We start from the raw sequence: 23586 nt of genomic DNA, 5'->3' as shown, positions 1-23586 counted from the left end.
GTATGTCATAAAGCACTTTCAGCTTCTTCCTCAGTCTTTGGTACAAACACAAAGCTGGATTTCAGCTTGAAAGAGTGGCTGAAAATCTGTCGACCACTCTCCAGCAGCTGTTTGAACTGATCGACCATTTCCTCATATACATACAGGTAAACCGGCGGGTTAAGAGCACTGTTCAGACTCACAAGACCACGGCTTACATAGCGAGTATTGAAGACTCCAGAGTCCCATTCGGGGCATGTTCCCTCACTAATCAAAACTCTGGAATACAGGCTGAGGTTCTTGACAACATGGTAGGGTGCATAACAAAATGAGAAGAGAAGAATCAAAAAGCCAGTTCAGCTCTTCTCCTCTGAGGCTCCTCTTACAAAATGAAGATGGAGTCGACGAAAACAACTTAACTCCCTCCTTGAACTCAAGTTTAGCAGTAACCACAATTATCTCCTTAATTAAAAATTACCTCAAGACCCTTTCCTGTCAGTTGGATGGCCTGGCATAAGCCCAGAACTAAATATGACAGAACATCTATAAGTTCACCTGAAGAGGGCTGTGAAAAAGTAATGTCCTTTGGTGTAACATCTGTTCTTTTTCTGGTGTTTTAATATGTCTTACAACAATCTGTTTCCCCATCAATATGCCTCGCATACGTACAGCCGTACAGCTGTGCAGCCTGTCAGTCTGTATCCAAAGTGCTCTAACTGTACACATCAGCAACTAGAGCATGGATCTGAAACCTGAGGATTCGGACCCGTAAGTAGCTCTATGGACCTCCTCCAACACCTCCTAATAATTTGACTTAAACAGTTCAAAACCTAAAATATAGATGTAACAAACGCAGTATTTTTTCCTCTTTGTTTTTGTATGGAAAAGAATCCTGCATCAAATGGTCATTAAAGTTCCAGTAATGTTTAATTGTACCAATTCTCTTTTTGTAAATGCTTTAAATTTTTATTTTCTTTTAAGACCCAAACAGAAATAAAATTGTGTTTTTCTTCAATGACCACAAATTTTCTCTGCATATAATATTTAAAAAATGTTAAGGAAGAAAAATATTTAGGAAAGTGAACACTATAATGTTAGAAAGACTGGGATCAGTGTGAGTGGATGTCTGAGTATCGCCTGGACCTATTTACACTGATGTATTCATGAAAGGAAGTAAGTGTTGTTTAACGTTTTACTGCTATATTCATCATGTGTTGTTTATGAACCTAACCATTAGAGTAGGTGATTATTGTTCTAATGTTACTAATGCCAATGTTTGTTTTTTAGCTGTTTTTTTGGCCGTTGCCTCATGTTGTTATAAATAATTTTCTGTTGCTATGAGTAATGGTTACAGTAATTTGTTAATATGCTGTTGTGGTGCTGACAGTTAAATATGGCAAATGCTGAAAGTATGTCACCTATTCGTGCTGTGAAGACAATTATTTCACACAAATAATGTTTTTTATTTGTTTATTATTTGTGTATTTCTTTATTTTCTGCTAACAGATCACACACACACACACACACACACACACACGTATATATACAAATCCTCATGTCAGCCACTTTAACCAGTGTTAAAGGTTAATGTAAGAAGAATATTCTGCAAATGAACTATGAAAAAATACCTTAAGGAGCGAATCAATATGGCAGAAACTATGAAGCATGAATTACTGAAACAGTAAAAGTAATTACTATCTACCTAGGAAGTTACTCAAGTGAAAGTAAAAAAAAAACATTTGGTAAAAAGGCCTATTCAAGTACTAAGCAACTGACAAGAACATCTGATTTAATATTTTAAAATGATATCATCAGGCAGACAAAAAGTATTGTGGCAGAAACTATGAAGTAGTTAAATAAAAACATTAAATAAAAAAAAAAAAAAAAAAAAAAAACACTTTTCCAAATAATTTCTTCAATATAACACAGGGTAAAGAATTTCCAGTGACAATGTAGTGTTTACTGTAAAGTTTTCACATTCAAATGTCTCAAAAAAGATTTACTCAAGTAAGACGAGTGATACTTCATAGTAATATTACTCAAGTAAAAGTAAAAAGTATTTTCCCAAAATGTTACCTAAGTAAATGTAACAAAGTAAAAGCTATTAGCTACTACGTACTTCTGCCGAAAACAAAAGGCAAATACTTAAGAATTGTGACAACTCAAACATCCTGGCTTGGCGAAGCCAATTCCAGGTAGTGACATCAGAGCAACTGAGCAGGACAACTGATGAGTGTGTTTGTGTGTCTGTATATATGTACATAAACTGTTATTCCCGTACAGCAGTGACGGTGAAACTAGTTTGGCTTGATTTCAACAAGAGTCAACATGTAGAAGTGAAACGTTGGAAACATGGACGGTTTAACAGAAAACCGCCTGCTGTCATAAAGCACGTTCAACGTCTTGCTCAGTCTGTGGTACAGACACAAAGCTGGATTTCAGTTTGAACGAACGACTGAAAATCTGTCGACATCCCTGCAGCAGCAGCCTAAACTGAACACCCATATCTTCATCTACATGAAGGTAAATCAGCGGGTTAAGAGCACTGTTCAGGCTCACAACACCGCGGCTTGCCTGACGGGCAACATAAACCCCAGAATCCCATGCGGCGCATTTGCTCAGATTTTTCAGAACTCTGGAATACAGATTGAGGTTCTTGAAAACATGGTAAGGTGCATAACAAAGAGAGAAGAGAAGAATCAAAAAAACCATCAGCTTAAAAATATGTTGTTTTGTGACATTTTTTATTGTATCTGAGCAGCAAACAACAACAGTCACATGTCCGTAGCAACCCACAATGATGGCGAAAGGGACGCAGAATCCAAAGAATGTCCAGCTGAGGCTGTAGTTCAAGTATGCCGTAACGTTTTTTGAACTAGTCGTATCAAAACATCGTTCGGTCTTATTCCCTGAATGTTTTGGGAACAACATGTCTGGAGAACTTTCAACACTCACCAGAATCCACACCAGGACGGAGATGACCACAGAAAGAGTCGTAGTTAATTTCCCCATTACTTTCATTGGATGGACAACAGCCAAGTACCGGTACACACATATACAGGTGAGGAATCCAATGCTGCCGTATAAGTTCAGGTTGAAGCAGAATCTTGTTACCAAGCAGAATCCGTCTCCAAAGGTCCATTTAGTTTCATTAAGGTAGTAAATGATGAGAAAGGGGTGAGTCAGCAGATACAACATGTCTGCTAGTCCAAGGTTAAGAACAAGGATGTTAATACTCCGAAGTTTGTTCCAGTTATGCAGCAAAGATATAATTCCCCATACATTCAGGACCAATCCAACAACAAAAACAAAAATGTAAAGAGCAGGCAGGACTCTCTGTTCAAATAACCTATCCAGTGTGCAGTTCGTTTTAAGCTGTGTGGTTTAAGCTGACATTGAGTTGAAAAGTAGCTGATGGATATAATCTGGAATGTATGGTGAAAATAGCAGATTATTTGAATGCAAGTCTTCTATTGAGTATTTTCAAGGAATGTTGGAAATTGAATAAAATCCATGCCATTTATTTCTGTTTTCCTTATTTGCCGTGCTTAGAGAAATGCAAATACCAGTGAATTATTTTTTTACAGACTGCTGTAGTAGCAGATAAAATGCCTGAACTGTATGTGGTCGATAACTTTGATTCCTTGAAGATAAGTCTGGTAAAGTTGGCCTCAGGTCTAAAATCTTAACAGAATATGCTGTTTCCACATAATGGCTGGCATAGATAAGAAAAACAGATACAATTCAATGAATGAAATTGTCTAGAGAACATCAGAATTTCTGACATGCAAATAAGAGAAACAGCCATAACCCTTGAATTTAGAAATCTAGTTTAAAAATTCAGGAAGAGTTCAATAATGTGTTTATTTGCACTCATAACATCCTATTTCTGATGCAAACTCAGCTCATCAGCGACCGACATCAGCAATCAACGTTTTCAGTCATGGGAGTCGAATTCTGTCGAATGTGGAATCCTTGGAGGGGAGAAGCGGCGGTGCGGGGGAGCAGGAGGTGTTAACGACTCTACTTAGCATACGAATAGCCCTAGCATATGCAAAGGCACTTCAGCAGACCCACGTGGATTCTCAGTCATTGGATGAAAAACAATGACATCACAGTTCATCATTGACATGTGATTGGTTGATGTGCTGCCCATTGGATAGCACTTATGACTTTATAAATAAACCCTGCCCCAATCATTAATATTTTTAATGCTGCATTTTAAAAAATCTCTATAAAAATAAATGCTGTATTGTATAAGCATTTGATATCGCTTATATGCAACATGTTCATATATGAGGAACATAAAGGAGACGAAGAAGTTTTTTTATCTTTCATTTTATTTTTTACTGTTTGCACACAAAATAAGATAAATGCTTGTCTCTTTCTGGACCATCTGGCAGTGTTTTTTTGTCCAAACATTATGCTGCGTTCAGGACAGGCCCAACATCTCTCCTGCAGCATAGACCTGACGTCTCTTCCTGTAATGTAATCCTGATGTCACTGAGCTCCTGGTTGGAGGAACTTGGGGTCCATCCTGACACCGCCTCATCGCTGCCATCCTCCCAGAATGCCACCTCCATCAGCTGTTAATACAGAACAGACAATCATTACGAGCTACAGGCATCTTTTAGTCATTATGAAACTACAGTGAAATTGTTTGGCAACTTCCAGCTTAGTATGCACACATGAGACATTAAAACAAAAACAAAAAAAACACATTAATACATTCTTACAAAAAAATAAAAACTAATGAAAAAGAGAAAACACTTGGAAGAAAAAAATAATTAAAAGCAGTTGGTAATAAATAGCAAAACATAGTTCAACAAACTCTGAGGCAGATAATTTGCTTTGATGGATTTTAATAAATCACAGTGCTTTAATCACTCAAGGAATTGTGACATCTCTAGATTAGTAATAAATCTTACCTACATCTTTATTTAGCTACATCCAGATGACTGGCAGTAGGTCCTGGATGCAGCTGGAAAACATTTTTGTGCATCATCAATACATAGCATAATTACATTTTGTACATAAACAATATTGAAGCATAAAATATCAACATTCTAAAATAGAGATACTCTCACACAGTTGCATCTCTGTCCTCGTCACGGACATCAGGACGTTCCTGAAGAGTCTGATTGACACAAATGTGACTCCCATTCTGTAAAATAGAAAGTTGTGCTGCAAATGCTATATCCACCTGTTAGCTACAAATAATGTATACCAAAAGGTAAATAGTAGGCAGTAGTTTATTCAGATAATTCATCATTTAATGCACTGCTGGTTTTATTAATTTTGACTCCTAGAAACAAGTCGGTTCAACCCCCGTCCCCTGAGGTGAAACTCACTTGCAAGGGAGAATAGTTTCGCTTAAGTTCTTATTATTAATTTTCTAGAATCTCTGAAAGTAAACAAGTGAACCAATTAACCAAATAAAAGCAAACAGAACAGACCACAAATTTCAATCATGACATGGTCAATTTAAAAAGAAATATTACCACAAAGCACTTTCTGTCATGATGTGGTTTGCTGAGGTGAGGACGCGGACGCATGCAGACCCAGGATGTATGTGAAAATGATGAATTCCAGGGACCAGCACGGAGAAACAGGCGACATACGACAAGGATCCAACAAGAGAAAAGGACAACAGGTGGGTTTAATACACACGGGGTAATCAAGGGGATGAGACACACCTGGGAAACAATCAACAGGAGGACAGGACAGAGACTACAGGAAAACGGGACTGAAAAAATAAACACACAGAAACACGAATCATGACACTTTCAGCTTCTTCCTCACACTGGCTCAGAGCTGGATTTCAGCTTGAAACAACTGAACATCAGTTGACATCCCTGCAGCAGCTGCCTGAACTGAGTATCCATGTCCTCAGAAACACAAAGGTAAACCAGCGGGTTAGCAGCACTATTCAGGCTCACAAGACCAAAACTTATAATACGTGCATTATAGACTCCATTAATCCACGTACGACATTCCTTCTGCTTAATCAAAACTCTGGAATACAGACTGAGGTTCTTGAAAACATGGAAGGGTGCATAACAAAAAGTAAATAAAAGAATCAAAAAAACCAACATAAGAGAAAACAGAAGAATCAATAAAGTCATCAGTTTTAGGATTTGGTGTTTCTGGTTCTTTGTCATCGTATTTGAGCGGCAGATGACAAGTGTCACATGTCCATAGCAGCCCACAATGATGGCGAAAGGGATGCAGAATCCAAAGAATGCCAAGCAGAGACTGTAGGTCAGGTATTCCTTAGCATGATAATGATCAGTTGTATCAAAGCATTTTTCAGTCTTGTTCACTGAATTCTTGGGGAAGAACAAGTCTGGTAAACTTTGAGCACTTACTAGAATCCACACCAGGACAGACCGAGTCGTACTTAATCTCCCCACCACTCTCATTGGATGAACGATGGACAGGTACCGGTACACATTGATACAGGTGAGGAATCCAATGCTACCGTACAAATTCAGTTTAAAGCTGAATCTTGTTACCTTGCAGAAAGGTTCTCCAAAGATCAATTTACTCTCTTTAAAGTAGTACACGATGAGAAAGGGGTAAGTCAGTAAATACAAAATATCTGCGAGTCCAAGGTTAAGAACAAGAATGTTAATAATCCAAAGTTTCTTCCAGTTGCACAGCAAAGACTTCATTCCCCATATATTCAGGACCAATCCAACAACAAACACCGAGATGTAGAGAGCAGGCAGGATTGTATGCTCAATTAATTTTTTATTGGGTTGAGTGCAGTTGGATGCATTCATTTTGTCTTCCAGACACAAGTCAGGTCAGCTCTTATCCTCTGAGGCTCCAAAATGAAGATGGAGTAGACAAACACAACCTAAATAACTTCCTCTTTGAACTCAAGCTTAGCTGTGACCACAATTGTCATCTTAAATACAAATTACCACAAGACCCTTTCCTGTCAGGTTTCATTAGCAGGTTGCACATTTTTGAATGTCAAATATTTGTAGATATGCTTTTTCATACCATAAGGTGTCAGACATTTTTATTTTTTATCCGAGACAATATTCATATTGTTAAATCAAGTAACCTATTTATACCCTGCTCGCTTTTCATCCTTGTCAGTTATGTTTCGTCAACGTTATGTTCATCACTTCAGACTCGCAAAAAATTGGTTCATCAAGAATCTACTCACCATGGAAGATGCCCTGACTCTTGAGCTCAACCCCTCCGACTCGGACGACCTCTTCAAATCTCCATCTGCTGCAAAAAACTTTCCTCCTGAAGTTAGGAGACAAGTCTCAAGATCCAAACACTTGCGCTCTGTGATCTTCGATCCTCAAACCCAGTCTCATTCTTCTCCAGCAGTTTTCCGTTCGACCACGGTTCATCCCTCTCCTTCAACTTCATCTCAACACCGCGGCCGCGGACTGCGTCGTGGTGGTAATCGTCAAACTCGTTCTCCCAGATCTCAGCACCATTACCGAGCTTCTCAACCTCAGAACGTAAACCCGTCTACATCTCAGCGGTCCTCTCCAGATCTCTCAACATGCCAACTTCTGAAGTCTTGGACAGTCGCTCGCCTCCAACGCTCCGTGAGAAACAAAGGAATTCCTTTCAGCTGTTCAAACAATAAATTAAGACTTTTCCAATTGCTTTCATCCTCAGGTCCTCAACAAGCATCAGCACCACAGTCATCCAAACAACCCTGGCTTCCAGCTTTCTCTTCAGTATCCTCACCAGCTTAGCTCCCCACACTCTATCAGCTTATCTGTCCGGTTGGAATCGATTCAGATTTTTTCATGCAACCTATTATCTCCCATTTCCGTCTTTTGACGAATCAACCATCAGTCTCTTCATTACCTACTCTCATTCAGTTCTAAAGATTCGTTCTTCTAACATCCAGTCTTACCAGGCCCGGCAGCATGGGAGGACATTGCCCGATGGTTTGCTGCCATGATTCTAACACACAGCTGTGCAGCTTTGTTACCACAGCTGCACTCTGATGCTGTGAATTTAATCTTTGAGTTTGAGCTCTGTTTGTTCACAAATACAAATTAGTAAACTGCAATTATGACTTAATGATTTTTAGGTTGACTATTTAAACTACTCCCTTCTCCCAGATTAAATCTAACACAGAAGCTGTGAAAGGTGCTGATGTTTTTAGTAAACGGGCCCCCCAAGTCAAATTTTGCTCCAGGCCTTATACAACCTAGTACCGGTCCTAAATGATGAGTTAAATCCGCTACACTGCGCAGAGATGCGCAACAAACAGGAGATTTAATTCAATGCTGCCAATGTGTCTTTAGTAGCTCTTCTATTTCGTGTCTGTTGAGTTTTTAACAAGGGGACACAGAAAGTATTCTGGTTGGTTGAGTTTATGGGGCAATTTTCTCAGATCTCCACGCGGCCGCGCGCATTAACTCAGGTTGACTAAGTGGACAAAGCATTTGATACGGTTTGATGCATCATGTAACTGGAAAAATAATAATAAAATAATATAAAACCAGCGTGACTGCAAGGAGAGCGCAAAAGCTCCTCACTGGGCTGAACCTGCATGATGATTAGCGTTGGTTCGTTAACCACTAACGGTCCGGCCAACCGGGAACACATACATGAACTTTATCAGCACAGACAGAGCCACACGCTGGGCAGGGTGTTGAAATGAAAACGCTGCATAATGTTTTGTTCACAAATATAAATCATTCTCACCGCTCGCTCAATGCACCTCTGAGAGCGTGACTACAAGTTATTCCTGCTGTTCACATAGAGCTGCACAACCAGAGCTAACCAGAGTGGGGTTTAAACTCCTACCTTGATCAAAAGCTCTGGAAAGAATCATAATTCCTCACAGCAGGTTGAGTGAAAGAAGGCGCCCGCAATCTGCGCTGAGGTAAACTTTAGACATCCAGCTGCAGCAGCACGCTAGGTAATGCATAGAGGCGACAATGGTGTGATTGGTCCAGATTTAAATGCATAAACTATAAACCTATCTTCTATAAACATATCTTTTAGGAATAAATCTGCTCTGCCAGTGAAACACTAAGAGCAAGAGAGACCCTTGCAATCCAGCTTAAAAGAAAAAAAAGCTTTTTTTTATTATTATTATTTTCCTAAAAACAAACAAGAAAGGCTTAGCCTGGTGGTGGCGCTAGTAAAGCATGGCGGGCCACCAGGCCTATAATACACTGGGGGAAACCGTGCATTTTTATAAAAACATAATTTGAGAATTGCTTTTTGTCTTTACTCAGGATGTAATTGTCTTTTATTACATTTTATTATGAGTTTGGTTATCACAATTTGACTGTGACAAAAAAGAAGGAACAGAAGAAATATGCGAGAAGATAAATACTTTTCAAAATTCTATAATTTTGACCATGTGTGGATAGGAACAAAAATATAACAATGAATTCAATGAAATGTGTTAAGACTTTCATCCTTCTCATATTGTTATTGCAGTACAGCAGCGATAGTGAAACTGGTTTTGCTTAATTTCTTATGTAATTATCTCTAGCATCTAGTAGAAAGAAGCAACAAATTAGATGAATACAAAGCATAGTGAGCAAAAATTTCACTCGTTACATGGTCAGTAAAAAAAAAAAGAAAAAAAAAAGACATGTCATAAAGCACTTTCAACTTCATTATCAGTGTGTGGTACTGGTTCAGAGCTGGATTTCAGCTTGGAACAGCAACTGAACATCTGCCAACATCGCTGCTGCAGCTGGCTGAACTGAGCACTCAGGTCCTCATTAAAATACATGTAAATAAGAGGATTAAGAGCACTATTCAGGCTCACAAGACCACGACTAACATGACGTGCTGTAAAGACTTCATCATACCATGTGGGGCAAGGTGGGTTCTTAAAACCCACATATTTGGCATACACGCTGAGGTTCTTCAAAACAAGGTAGGGTGTGTAACAAAGTGAGAAGAGAAGAATCAAAATAACCAACGGTTTTAGAATTTTTCGTTTCTGGTTCTTATTCATCAGTTTTGAGCGGCTGATGACAAGAGCCACATGTCCATAGCAGCCTGCAATGATGATGAAAGGGATGCAGAATCCAAAGATTGTCCAGATGAGGTTGTAGTCAAAGTATTCCTCAATGTGTTCTTTATCAGTGGCAGGAAGACATGTTTCATTGTTCCCTGATTGTTTGGGGTAGATCACGTCTGGAAGACTTCCAACACTCGCCAGAATCCACACCACCACAGAGATGACCACGCAAATCACAGTTAATCTCCCCATCACTTTGATTGGATGGACGATGGCCAGGTACCGATACACACTGATACATGTGATGAATCCGATGCTGCCGTATAAATTCAGTTTAAAGCAGAATCTTGTTACTTTGCAGAAAGGTTCTCCAAAGGTCCACTTAGCCGTTTTAAAGTAGTACACAATCATAAAGGGCCGAGTGAGCAAAAACAACAGGTTAGTTAATTCGAGGTTCAGAAAAAAGATCTTAATAATCCGAAGCTTCTTCCAGTTATTCACCAAGCACAACATTCCACAAGCATTCAGGATCAATCCGACAACAAATGTAAAGATGTAAAAAATAGGGAGGACATTGTTATTGGTGAGTAATTCCTCATCCAGTTTCGTACAGTTGTTTGTAGTCATTTTGCCTTCCAGAAACAAGTCCTATCTGTCCCTCTCGTCTGAGGCTCGGCTCACAAAATAAAGATAGCAAGTAAGAAAACAACCTAGATGGGTACCTCCTTGAACATGAGTGAAGCGGCAGACAAGCCCAACAGTCTTTCAGATGAAAGCAACATAATAGTACAGAAAATGCCTCAAGCCTAAGAGGGCGTTAACTTTGATTCCTAGAAAGTAGGTTTGGTTTCACAACTAAATTTGGCTTCCAGCCCAAAATTGTAACATATAATGGTGCTTCCAGGTAACAGACAGCACATAAAAGAAAGACTGACACAAATCATTGAATGATAAGTTGTTTTCAGATATCTTAGGAAATCAGAATTTCTGATCAATTTCCTGCATTAAAATTTCCAGCTTAAAAGTCCAAGTAAAGGTGAAGAGTTTAATAATGTGTTTGTGTGCAGTCCTGACACCCTTTTTCTTATTAAATCAGTGTCACACAATGTACTTTAAAACTTCTTTTAACAAAAACTTAAGTTGTAATAAATAAAACTTGTTAGACCACAGTGTATGGTACTATTTCAGAGCTGGATTTCAGCTTGAAACAGAAACTGAACATCTGTTCACAACGCTGCTGCAGCTGCCTGAACTAAGCACCCGTATAAACCAGCAGGATAAGAGCACAGTTCAGGCTCACAATACTTTCAAGATGACGGGCTTTCAAGACTTCTTTATACCATGGGGGCAATATATCTCCTTACCCAGAAGGAGAAATATGGCTTAGTGTGGGTTACTGAGCATATCATGCTGCTTCTACATAACCACCAGTACACAAAAGGAAGAAAAACAGTCACAAACCAATGAATGATGAATAGTTTTCAGATTATTTAAAAGATTCTGAGGTCTAAATCTGAGGAAAAACTGCAGCAACATTTAGAATTTAGAATTCCAGCTTAAAAATTCAAGATGGAATTTTTAAGTCATGTATTTGCACACGAATCCTCATTTTTTATTAATCAAAATAAGCTGTCATCTGTTAACACAATGTACTTTAAGACTTCTCTTAGGGAAGGCTGAGAGACTGAATCCTTTTCTTTCATAGAACAAGTCCAGACATGCCTAATATCTTGCAAAACATTGCTATGCAATGTGTTATCCACTGTTAAAGTGAACTTTAGGCCACAATTCCTGTCATTATGTTTGGCACAAATTCAACACTGATATTCACCAGTAGAAACAACACTGTGATATGGGAATGACAGCATCATCAATTATTGTTATCTCTCTTCAAATGAAACTGAGATTTTTGTAGAGATTTCACTAAAATACTCAAGGCAAGTCTAGTTTGTATAGCTCATTCAGCCAAGAGGACAATTCAAAGTGCTTTACATGTCAGTGCAAAGAGGACATTCCACTAAATGTCTCTAAAAGCTTATGTCCTTTCCACACAGCTGTGTGGACAACTGTGTGTGGACTTGTATTTGATACATTGTAAGGACCATTTTCCTAACGCATACTACATTGTAGGCACCAGATTTGGGGGGTAAGGGTAAAGTTCAGCACTAATGCCCCTTTTCCACCGGCTTGGCTCCGCTCCGCTCGCTTGTAGAGCTTTTCCAGCGGCTATTTTTGTCCACTGATTGTCCATCAATCAGTAGACAATCAGCTGCTATCCACTGATTGGTCGAGGGCGCGGACAGACGGAGACCACTGAGCGGACAGACGGAGCACCAAAGAGAGAAGAAAAATGAAGGTGCAACATTTCAAACTCGCTGCAACACGGAAGTGATGGAAGGATGAAGAAAACAATAGTGGTATTTTATTCATGGGTGTATGTCTGCATAGGTCTAAAACTTACAAGTAATTACGTTTTGTCTTTAATTTACACAACTATTCCAGTTATTTATAATTCTGTATGTCTGGAAGGAAAAAAGGTGTTTATGTATATATAAAGTAACATGTCTGTTTTAACTAATTCCTTCTGTGTATGTAACTTCCACATTAGTAACTATTATTTATCTACATTTATGTACTACAAGCTATGACATCTGATTACTTTTCCCAGGGAACAGAAGAGGAACATGGCTGACATGAAGGAGAACAATGAGGAGAATCGACAGAACAACAACTGGATCTCCTTCAGGAAGAAGCAGCTACCAGCAGAGATAGCAGAGCTCCATGGAGAGGGTTGAGGCAAACAGAAGAAAAATAAAAGTTGTTGTGTCTCAATGAACAAAGTCTCTTTTTTATACTCACTCCACACATTATTGTACATATTGTAGTTTGTATGGCTTCAAGGTCCTAATACAATCCTCCCAAGAATGTGAGGAGCTTTAGACAGAGTGAAAATAACATATTAGTATATAAATATTTCATTGACACTTAACATTGTAGATTACCAATGAAGGCTTACAAAAGTGAATACATTATTCAGCAAACCAGACATTTTGACATTATTATTAGGGTTGCTATTAACAAGAACCCAAAATACAAGTCATATTTGTTCATTTCTAATTTGTACAACATCGTTCTATCCGCTCACTGTTTAGCTGTCTTTCTGGACAATCTTCAATGTAAGAAACTGAGAAAATGTGTCCAAAACCTGTAACCTTAATTAGTGATAAATACGACTGAGTTTAAACTTTTAAGCCCTCGAACAATTCTTAGTGACCAAAATGTGAAAACATGGACGGTTTGATTAAAACTAGAACCAGTTAAATTAGAAGGAATATGGATTTATTTGTTCTCAGTAAACTTGAACATCTGATGATTCATAATTAAATGTATTGAGAAGTTAAAAACAACAGATTGTTAATGCAATTCAACTCTGTAAGAACATCAGCCACATTTTTTTTAAATTAGAAATGTTTCATCAGCACACTGAGTTCATGTGATTCCTGCTCCAGAAAGTCAGGAGGACGGACACTGATGAGACATCCTACAACTCTGAGGCTACACCCCCCGCCGCCAGGAGGCGGCACCCTGCTACAGAGCCAAGAAGGGCTGGTGGAAACGCGGTAACTCCGAAATAGAGCCGAGCCGAGTCAAGCTACTATATAACCTACTGGGGTATCGTACACAGTTTTCAACAGGAGAGGGCTCTCCTTTTACAGTTCTCGTCAGATGTAATAAAAAAAAAACGTTGGATCCCTGAAGGTATGTTCTGCCTCCCATCTGGGCCCCCTATAGGTCCAGGCCAGTGGCCTGCTGCCTGTAGCTCCTTCCCTGAAATGATGTCACAAATATGTTACAATTTTGGGAGGAACTGTCTGATGTTGATTTCTAAATCAAAACCAGACTGAGTTACTGTTGGTGTTAATTTAGAAATCAACACTGGACTGGATTGCTTTTTATTTAACTCTTTGGAACTCTTTAGGGAAACTAACACTCACTAATACTCATGTTGTTGAATTAACACTGTATTTTTAACATACAACACTTACACTGGAAATCTAACACTTTTGAATTTGCTGGGTAGTTAGATTTAGAGGTAATGTGTGAATTAAGATTAGCAATAGTCTAGTAATGGTTCAAATTAGGAGAATAGGAAAAATACCTAGGTTATGAATAAATCCAGTTACCAAAATGAATGGAGGTTAATAAAAATACCTCAGTATGTATAGAAGTACAAGGTTGTGTGTGTAAGTAAAGGTGTATCTCTTAACTTTCTCTGCAGGGCACATTCAGTAGGTTGTGTGATTCTAACTGAACTTTATCAGCCCCAATCAGGGAGGATTACCGAGAAGAGCAGATCCCCTCAGGCAGATGCCAGATTGTTTTCTCATGCACCACTCGCAATCAGGCCTTTAGCTTTTCCTTCACCATCTCAAATGCCATCATCAAAATCAAGAATCAACATCAAATATTGGAATGAAGACTAAAATAAACCAGTGTTTCAGCTATTATTAATCAAAGTCAATCTGGAGAAGTGTGTTTTTAGTCTTTTAAGAACAGTACAAGTGCAGTTTTCTGGAAAATTAAAGTTGGGCTTGAACCAGAAAACCTGAGTGGTCTGAGATTAAAATTTGACAATATAAAATATGTAGTATTTTGTATAAATTGTGAATAACTTCTTAGCTTTAAAACAAAATCCCTTTTGCACAGTTTCTGTATTTCCTGTATTTCCTGTCTGAGCATAGTCCTGCTCAGACAGGAAGCATAGTCCTGTCTGAGCAGGACAGGACTGCACAGACAGGACAAAGACCAGAAATTTACACGTAGTCATATCTATAAACATAATTAATCAAAGATTAATTTGAAGCCTTTTCATTTTGGACTGGTTATGCACAGTAAAACCTGTTTTTTTTTTGTTTTGTTTTGTTTTTTTTAACTACAAACACTTGAATTTGTTATGGATTTCCTTTAATTCTGAGAGGGTCCAATGTACCAGCAGCAACAATAACCTCAGTATGATGCTACCACCACCAGGCTTAACAGTTGGTACATTGTTTACAATCTTTTCCTTAAATGCAGTGATATTACCAATATAAGGGTTAAATCTGTTAAAAAGAAACATTAAAATGAGAGTTTTGTTGTTATACATGCAATTCTAGATGTAATTTTTTGTGCAAATAAATAGAACAAATAAATTCCAGATTTAAAAAAATAGTCCATATGTGATGTAATGTTTATGACAAAACCACATAACACCAGCCAATATATTATTTTAGAATATAGGGAATTTTTTGAACATCTTATTTAGACTTCAATTTAAATTTCTGTGACATTCAGCGTAGTCTATACAAATCTAATCTTGCATAGACTACGCTTTTTAACAGTGTGGCTCTCAAAATACATACAATTATTACATATAATTATTTTCCTATCTTACACATAAACTAACCAACATGGTTTCCTGGAAAAATTCATCATGAACTTTATAAAACAGGAAGTGTGCAAAGTTAAAAAAAAATACACTTTGTCAGTAAGAAGAGGTGTGGAAGGTTGATAAAGCTGCAGTCATCATTTTTTTCGAAAAGCCTTCCAATGAATTATAAACCAGCAAAAGTATTATATTCTCTGAACTACAGTGAGTCATTTCAAAAACGTTACACTTTTGACAATGGATTAAAAAGAGATTGCATATTGAACTGGATTTCATCACATTAACATTGTTGTTGTCAGCACTATTTCAGGATTAGATCTAGTGCTCCATCCAGCTGCAGTCTATGGCCAAGTTCACGCAGAACATTTCAGCTGGATTTAAGGGAGGAGATTTGCCTGGGTCTGTCCTTCTTCCAGAATGTTCCTCCTCGCTTCCTTCTGTTTGATAACTTACTAGGTAACCGAGTTAACTCCCACAGATCACACCCATTAACGGACGTTCTCATCTTTTTCACAACATGCTCTTAAAGTTTGCCCAGGTCAGGATTTTTGTGTCAAGTTACAAGTCGTAAAGGAGATATTTTTATCTTCTGTTTGCTTAGCCACTGGTAGTTGCACCTTGTCGGTTTATTTATTCGAACACCATGATTAACTACACCTATCAGAGGACTCCAGGGTGACACACAGAAAGAATGTCCACCATGTGACTCCCTTCATATGCTCATTTAATTATGGGTTGGAGAACAATTTGTGAGACGTAGTACAGAACTACAAACTTCAGCTCAGTCCGTTGGCATAGGATCAGTCCCGGTAGAGCGAGGGGGACACGGTCACTGAGGAGTTGAGGCCTGCAGGCCCGGATGCTGGAAGAGTCCTGAATCAAGCTGCTGGGGTTGGAACTTGGGGGAATTTCCTCAGGCGCGTACAGGTCTCCACTGCAGTCCAGTAGCTTCTGGGTCCCTTCCACATAGACCCAAGGCGTAGTTGATCCGTCTAGTTGTCAAAGAGGACCTTACAGAAAGAAAAAAAATTCCTTCTCTCCTTTTGCGGCAGACTTTTAAGCATCCTGACAATGCTCAAAGGGCACTCTCATGTCACAGTCTGGCTTTTTCCACTGGCTGTCTGCTTAAATAGATTACCTCAGATCCATCTTTGCTTTGAAGACATCATGTCACGTCAGTATTCTTGTCCCGGGCCTGCTCAAGGGTCACACTCCATCCTTTAGCCTGTAAACTGCCAGAACTCTGGGTTTTTGGGTTTGGTTTTGCTTTTTCATCTTATTTATTATGTTTTAGCTCCCTTTACATTAGCCCTTCACAGTCATTTTAGTTTTGTTATTTGAGGTTATTTGTTGTGGTTAGAATTGTCTTGTTATTATTTTCCTTATTTCAGCCCCCCTGTAGTTTCTAGTAATGTTTTTTTCTTAGTTATTTCATCACTCTAGGTTCAGTTATTCTTACATGTCTGAGTCTAGGCATACCTTTCTTTAGCGGTTCCAGTTAAGTCCTTCTAGTTCCCCCCGTAGTATTTGTAGTTTTCTTAAGCTATCACTTTAAATTAGTTAGTCTTTTTGTCTGAATATATGCCCATCTTTCTTTAGCAATTCTAGTTAGATTATTTCTTTGTTTAGTCCTTCTAGTTAATCTAGCTCTATGTTCCTGAGTTCTTATTGTTAGATGAGCCTTGTTTCTGTTTAGGTTTGTTTATGTATTCCCTCATGTCTTTTTCTCTTCTAGTTTATCAGGTTTTCTTAAGTCTTAGTATTTCTTTAGTATTAGAAGTACTTTCAGCTCCCTTGTGTTTCCTCCCTTTTGTATTCCCCAGAATATCTACTTGTCTCCCTGTGCCACCATTTCCCTGCCCCTTAGCTAGCTCCTGTCCCAACTACTCACACCTGCAATCAGTTGGCTCATCTAGATAGGTCCATCAGTCCATTTGCTACCTCCCAGTATTAAAGCTCCTCTATCTCAGTCACAACTTACCAGTCCGTCTCATCACTTTGCTTGTCACTCTACTTGTCATTACCCTTGTTACCCTTGTGCCTCCAGTTTATTTTTGTTTTGGATTTCCTTGTATCTGTGGATTTTGAATTTTGTTAATTGATTTTCTTCATTAAAATATCCATCATATACTACGTCTACTGCCTGCTGAGTTTGGGTCCACTCCTCAACCACAACATGAAAAAACTATCTTCTGTTCAGCAGTTTCAGTTCCTCTTTTGGGTCATTCATCTGCTTCCTGATCAGCACCATCTCACCTCTGAGACACTACATGTCAGCAACCAGTGTTAAACTCTGATCAACTTTACTGAGGTTACAGGTCATTTCTGATTCACAAACACATTAAACATGATTAATACTGATTCTCCGTTTCCTAACCTTTCACATAGTATCTGCCTCCAACACACATCAGTGATCTTTGATTGCAGTTACATAATTTACATCATTTCAAGTTCATTGTCAAAATCACATCCATAAACTCTTTAGTTTCTCTAATTCAGAATCAAAACATCAATACAAGTATTTTGCATCGGGTCTTATTCAATCACTTAAAGTGTTTACAATTCATTCTTTAAAACTTTCTGCAGGCTGTAAACTTACTTCCTATTTTTTCAGGAAATCAATCTGTTGTTCCTTTTTCATGGCTAGACAGCACTCTCTCTCTGCCTATGATTATGACTTTTTATGATTAAATACAAAAAAATATAATTAAAGCAAAATTTGCATGAAATAAAACAGAAAAGCACAACCATACTGATCTTACTGAAGTTTGATTCTACAGTTTGGTCTAGATGCTACTTTGTATGATTAATTTACAGGTAATTTCATGTATTGTTACTGTTAAACCAAAATGTCCAGCACGGGGAAATGGGATGATCTCAAGTTACCTCGACAACATCACATTATTTGTTACAATTTTACTCGTGACAAAACACTACCTGCTATCATAAATCACTTTCAGCATTTTTCTCAGTCTGTGGTACCGGCACAGAGCTGGATTTTGACTTGAAACGACGACTGAAAATCTGGTGACCTCCATGCAGCAGCTGCTTGAACTGAGAAACCATTTCCTCATATAGACACAGGTAAACCAGCGGGTTAAGAGCATTGTGCAGGCTCACAAGACCACGGCTTGCCTGACGGGCAATAAAAACTCCAGAATCCCATTTGGGGCATGCTCCCTGCTTGCGCAGAAGTCTGGTATACAGGCTGAGGTTCTTGAAAATATGGTAGGGTGCATAACAAAGCGAGAACAGAAGAATCAGTAGAGCCATCAGTTTTAAGATTTGTCGTTTCTGGTCTTTTTTCATCATATTTGAGCGGCAGATAACAAAAGTCACATGTCCATAGCAGCCTATAATAGTGACAAAAGGGATGCAGAATCCAAAGAATGTCCATGCGATGGTGTAATCCAGGTAACTCTCAAAATGTTCATAAGAGGTGCTGTCAAAGCATTTTGATCCGTTTGGATATGTTTTTGGATAGAACATGTCTGGAAGACTTTGAGCACTCACCAGAATCCAAATAATTGCTGAGATGATCACAGAGTGAGTCGTAGTTAATCTCCCCATCACTCTCGTTGGATGGACAACAGACAGGTACCGGTACACACTTATACAGGTGAGGAATCCGATACTGCCGTATAAATTCAGGTTGAAGCAGAATCTTATTACCTTGCAGAATCCGTCTCCAAAGGTCCATTTGTTTCCTTTAAGGTAGTACACGATGAGAAAGGGGTGAGTCAGTAGATACAGCATGTCTGCTAGTCCAAGGTTAAGAACAAAAATGTTGATACTCCAAAGTTTCTTCCAGTTGTGCAGCAAAGACTTCATTCCCCATACATTCAGGACCAGTCCAACAACAAATACCAAGATGTAAAGACCAGGCAGGATTGTATGTTCAAATAATTTCTTATCAGGTTTAGTGCAGTAGGATCGATTCATTTTGTCTTCCAGATCCAAGTCAATTCAGCCCTTCTCTCCTCTGAGGCTTTGCTTGCAAAATGAAGATGGAGTCGACAAAAACAACTTAAGTTCCTCCTTGAATTCAAGCTTAGCTCGACCACAATTATCAGCTTAAATAAAATTTTCACAATACCAGTTCCTGTCAGAGGTTTTGTTAGCAGGTTGCTAACATTTTTGAAAGTCCTAATGGACAAATGCAGTGAAACAGACAATAAATTACCAATAAATGTATTATTTAATAAAGTCCCCGCCTCTCTCTCCAAGCATATAGCTCCTCCAGCCACTATGACCAGTCTTTCTCAATTATTTTCTGTCATATGTTTATTTCGCAACCATTTTACTCCCAGAAATGAAATGCTATAGATAATCTGATATTTAATAATTTGTCTATACAAACCACTGGCATGAGCATTCTATGGCCTGATTAATAGAACAGATTACTAAAATGAGCAGCAACAACTTCAAATTTAAGTTGTTGCAGGTCATTTTATGGTTGTAAGTCTTAAAACAATTTCCAAGTTCAATTTATTAACGCCCTATTGATTAATTTGAACACTGCTGCCACCTAGTGACTGAATGGCTGATAAACAGTCAGTTTTAATTAAAACGTTTAATTCAAACTGTTCAGATTGGCTGCTGCCTTCCTAATTTAAGTAGAATGTTGGTTAAATGGTAAAATGGTAAATGAATTATTTCATTCATAATACACCTATAAAAATAATTTCAGGCTTTTTTGTGTCTCCGATTGGGAACTAATACTTATGTGATCATAAAAAGCAACAAAAATGGCAATAGCGATAATATTCTTAATAAAATAATATTTAGTACAAGTAGCCTATATTTTATTTGATGGGGCTGTAAAGGATCTGGATTTTGGATAAGGGAGCTCTGGGCCAAAAAGGGTTGAGAAGTCTTCATGTATTGAAATATTTTGTGTTTATTAAAACATTGAACCAGTGCATACATTGGTGACAGATCATTTTGTATATATTTTAAATAACTTCTTAGCTTTAAAACACAACATCTTTTTAGACATTTTCTGTATTTCCTGTATGTCTTTAAATACAAGCATAGTCCTTCCTGAGCAAAAACATAGATCTTCTGATAACCAGCTTGTAAAAGCTTTCTTTCACTCAGCCGCTGTGTCCTTGTACTGCAAATACACAAAATCTTACCCAGTATTTTTGTGTCATCTCTAGTTTTTTTTTTTTTTTTTTTTTTTTGGGACTACGCATTTGCATTGCGTAGTCTATGCAAATGTTACTTGTACTAAATTACAAGTAACATTTTAGCAACATATACAAGTTCCAGCCATTTACCATCACTGCTGAGTGATCACGACTGTCCCTTAACATTAGCATCTTCTCCATTGACATGCCTTTTTTTCTGGTCAAAAATTTGAACTTTTTGGATACGGCATGAAAACTGTTTTGAGGCGTCGAAATGTGGTATTCAATACGTATGCTGTTTAAGCATGGTGGTAGTGTCATTTCTTGGGTTTTACTGCAAATGACTCTTTAGCTCATCTGTAGGTTAAAATCCAACTAAAACATTCATATATTGTTCTTAAAACTTAGAAGTCCACCCTGATAAAGAAATGGTTTAAACAAACAATAAAAGGGCCCAAATAATGTGGCATTCATGTCCAAGATGGAAACATGCAGACTTTCTTATTGCAGCTTCAAAAACACAACAGGATGTGGCAAGTTTTCTTAAACCACACACTTATCTTTTTTGGAACATGGGTGTGTCTATTACAAAGCTATTAACTCAAACTTTCTGAAAATGAAAGTGTGTTCACCTTTTTATTTTTATTTGAAGAATAAATAAAATAGGACAAAGACCAGAAATGAACACACACTCATATTTATAAACATAATTAATCAAAGATTAATTTGAAGCCTTCTCATGTTGGACTGGTTATGCACAGTAAAACCTTTTTTGTTTTTTGAGGGGTTTTTTAACTACAAACACTTGAATTTGTTATGGATTTCCTTTAATTCTGAGAGGGTCCAATATATCAGCAGCAACAATAACCTCAGTATGATGCTACCAATACCAGGCTTAACTGTTGGTACATTGTTTACAATCTTTTCCTTAAATGCAGTGATATTACCAAAAAAGGGTTAAATCTGTTAAAAAGAAACATTGAAATGAGAGTTTTGTTTTTATACATGCAATTCTAGTAGATGTAAATCTTAGTACATAGAACAAATAAATTCCAGATAAAGAAATAGTCCATATGTCATGTAATGTTTATGACAAAACCACATGACACCAGCCAATATATTCTTTTATGATATAAGGAATTTTTTTACATCTTATTTAGACTTCAAATTAAATTTCTATGACATTCAGCATAGTCTATGCAAAACTAATCTTGTATGCGGAGCTTAGGTTGCTTTTTAACAGTGTGGCTCACAAAAGACATACTTAATATAATTATTTTCTTATCTTACACATAAACTAACCAACATGGTTTCCTGGAAAGAATCACCATGCAGTTTGTAAGACAGGAAGTGTGCAGTGTATTTCTGTTCATACAAAAACAAAAATGCACTTCGTCAGTAAGAAGAAATAGTGTGGAAGGTTGAAAGAACTGCAATTATCATTTATCAAAAAAAAACCTTTTTATGAATTATAAACCAGCAAAAGTATTCTATTCTCTGAACTACAGTGAGTCAAATATTTTTTCAAAAACTTTATAATTTTGACAATAAAAGGGTTAAACATACTGAACTAGATTTCACCATTTTGATATCACATTCAAAATGGTAAATTTTGAATGTGATGTCACACATTCAAATTTTGAATTTGTTATCTGCCACTCATCATATTTGAGCGGCAGATAACAAAAGTCACATGTCCATACCCTAACCCTATTTGTTACAATTTTACTCATGACAAAACACTACCTGCTATCATAAATCACATTCAGATTCTTTCTCAGTCTGTGGTACTGCCACAGAGCTGGATTTCGACTTGAAACGACGACTGAAAATCTGGTGTCCTCCATGCAGCAACTGCCTGAAGTGAGAAACCATTTCCTCATATAGACACAGGTAAACCAGCGGGTTAAGAGCATTGTGCAGGCTCACAAGACCACGGCTTGCCTGACGGGCAATAAAAACTCCAGAATCCCATTTGGGGCATGCTCCCTGCTTGCGCAGAAGTCTGGAATACAGGCTGAGGTTCTTGAAAATATGGTAGGGTGCATAACAAAGCGAGAACAGAAGAATCAGTAGAGCCATCAGTTTTAAGATTTGTCGTTTCTGGTCTTTTTTCATCATATTTGAGCGGCAGATAACAAAAGTCACATGTCCATAGCAGCCTACAATAGTGACAAAAGGGATGCAGAATCCAAAGAATGTCCATGCGATGGTGTAATCCAGGTAACTCTCAAAATGTTCATAAGAGGTGCTGTCAAAGCATTTTGATCCGTTTGGATATGTTTTTGGATAGAACATGTCTGGAAGACTTTGAGCACTCACCAGAATCCAAATAATTGCTGAGATGATCACAGAGTGAGTCGTAGTTAATCTCCCCATCACTCTCGTTGGATGGACAACAGACAGGTACCGGTACACACTTATACAGGTGAGGAATCCGATACTGCCGTATAAATTCAGGTTGAAGCAGAATCTTATTACCTTGCAGAATCCGTCTCCAAAGGTCCATTTGTTTCCTTTAAGGTAGTACACGATGAGAAAGGGGTGAGTCAGCAGATACAGCATGTCTGCTAGTCCAAGGTTAAGAACAAAAATGTTGATACTCCAAAGTTTCTTCCAGTTGTGCAGCAAAGACTTCATTCCCCATACATTCAGGACCAGTCCAACAACAAATACCAAGATGTAAAGACCAGGCAGGATTGTATGTTCAAATAATTTCTTATCCGGTTGAGGACAGTGAGTTTTATTCATTTTGTCTTCCAGAAACAAGTCAATTCAGCTCTTCTCCTCTGAGGCTCTGCTCACAAAATGAAGGTGGAGTCGACGAAAGCAACTTAAATAACTTCCTCTTCAAACTCAAGTTCAACTGTAGCTAAATTTATCAGTTCAAATAAAAACAACCACAAACCCTTTCCGCAGGGCTCTGCCTGTCAACAATTGTAGATATCTTTTTACAGAATAACCTACTAGCCTATTTGTAAACATTCATGTTAGATATAGCTGATAAATAAACCAAAAGGAATACCCAAGAACCCACATAGTTAACCTAATGCACATCTGCAGTGAAA

At 37.9% G+C, this 23586-nt stretch overlaps 5 protein-coding genes across 5 annotated transcripts; all 5 read right to left on the bottom strand.

Annotated features, from left to right (window-relative positions):
- Nucleotides 1-1435: 1435 nt before the first annotated feature.
- LOC106910842 (P2Y purinoceptor 1-like) lies at nucleotides 1436-5142 on the bottom strand. Its single transcript, XM_014977529.2, has 3 exons — nucleotides 5092-5142; nucleotides 4428-4565; nucleotides 1436-3354 (listed from the first exon to the last, which is right to left on the bottom strand). Exons 1-3 carry the CDS (start codon nucleotides 5140-5142, stop codon nucleotides 2362-2364), a joined length of 1182 nt encoding a protein of 393 aa, XP_014833015.2. The 3' UTR covers nucleotides 1436-2361.
- On the bottom strand, nucleotides 4912-9059 carry LOC106910838 (P2Y purinoceptor 1-like). Its single transcript, XM_088007125.1, has 2 exons — nucleotides 5067-9059; nucleotides 4912-4960 (listed from the first exon to the last, which is right to left on the bottom strand). The coding sequence occupies exon 1, from the start codon at nucleotides 6762-6764 to the stop codon at nucleotides 5778-5780; it is 987 nt and encodes a 328-aa protein (XP_087863251.1). The 5' UTR covers nucleotides 6765-9059; the 3' UTR covers nucleotides 4912-4960; nucleotides 5067-5777.
- A 139-nt stretch (nucleotides 9060-9198) lies between these two features.
- Nucleotides 9199-10727, bottom strand: LOC106909837 (P2Y purinoceptor 1-like). The gene has a single exon (XM_014976316.2). It carries the CDS (start codon nucleotides 10583-10585, stop codon nucleotides 9584-9586), a length of 1002 nt encoding a protein of 333 aa, XP_014831802.2. The 5' UTR covers nucleotides 10586-10727; the 3' UTR covers nucleotides 9199-9583.
- A 5366-nt stretch (nucleotides 10728-16093) lies between these two features.
- LOC106909840 (P2Y purinoceptor 1-like) lies at nucleotides 16094-19591 on the bottom strand. Its single transcript, XM_014976318.2, has one exon. The coding sequence runs from the start codon at nucleotides 19326-19328 to the stop codon at nucleotides 18330-18332; it is 999 nt and encodes a 332-aa protein (XP_014831804.2). The 5' UTR covers nucleotides 19329-19591; the 3' UTR covers nucleotides 16094-18329.
- A 677-nt stretch (nucleotides 19592-20268) lies between these two features.
- LOC148158399 (P2Y purinoceptor 1-like) lies at nucleotides 20269-23292 on the bottom strand. The gene has a single exon (XM_088007124.1). The coding sequence runs from the start codon at nucleotides 23267-23269 to the stop codon at nucleotides 22271-22273; it is 999 nt and encodes a 332-aa protein (XP_087863250.1). The 5' UTR covers nucleotides 23270-23292; the 3' UTR covers nucleotides 20269-22270.
- Between the last annotated feature and the right edge of the window lie 294 nt (nucleotides 23293-23586).

This window comes from Poecilia mexicana, unplaced genomic scaffold, assembly GCF_051168715.1.
Source record: "Poecilia mexicana isolate PSO_F unplaced genomic scaffold, ASM5116871v1 scaffold_7, whole genome shotgun sequence".
In the NCBI taxonomy this organism is placed as follows: Eukaryota; Metazoa; Chordata; class Actinopteri; order Cyprinodontiformes; family Poeciliidae; genus Poecilia; species Poecilia mexicana.
The sequence above is the reverse complement of the archived record's forward strand: the minus strand, read 5'-3'. Positions and strand labels throughout refer to the sequence as shown.

Excerpts from the sequence above, each read along its gene's own strand:
- LOC106910842 (XM_014977529.2), bottom strand. The coding sequence starts at position 5,142 with ATGGGAGTCACATTTGTGTCAATCAGACTCTTCAGGAACGTCCTGATG. Across the intron at positions 4,566-5,091 it reads TCAGGAACGTCCTGATGTCC|CTGATGGAGGTGGCATTCTG; the intron begins GTGACGAGGACA and ends CTGTATTAACAG. Across the intron at positions 3,355-4,427 it reads GTCTATGCTGCAGGAGAGAT|CTTAAAACGAACTGCACACT; the intron begins GTTGGGCCTGTC and ends TAAACCACACAG.
- LOC106910838 (XM_088007125.1), bottom strand. The coding sequence starts at position 6,764 with ATGAATGCATCCAACTGCACTCAACCCAATAAAAAATTAATTGAGCAT.
- LOC106909837 (XM_014976316.2), bottom strand. The coding sequence starts at position 10,585 with ATGACTACAAACAACTGTACGAAACTGGATGAGGAATTACTCACCAAT.
- LOC106909840 (XM_014976318.2), bottom strand. The coding sequence starts at position 19,328 with ATGAATCGATCCTACTGCACTAAACCTGATAAGAAATTATTTGAACAT.
- LOC148158399 (XM_088007124.1), bottom strand. The coding sequence starts at position 23,269 with ATGAATAAAACTCACTGTCCTCAACCGGATAAGAAATTATTTGAACAT.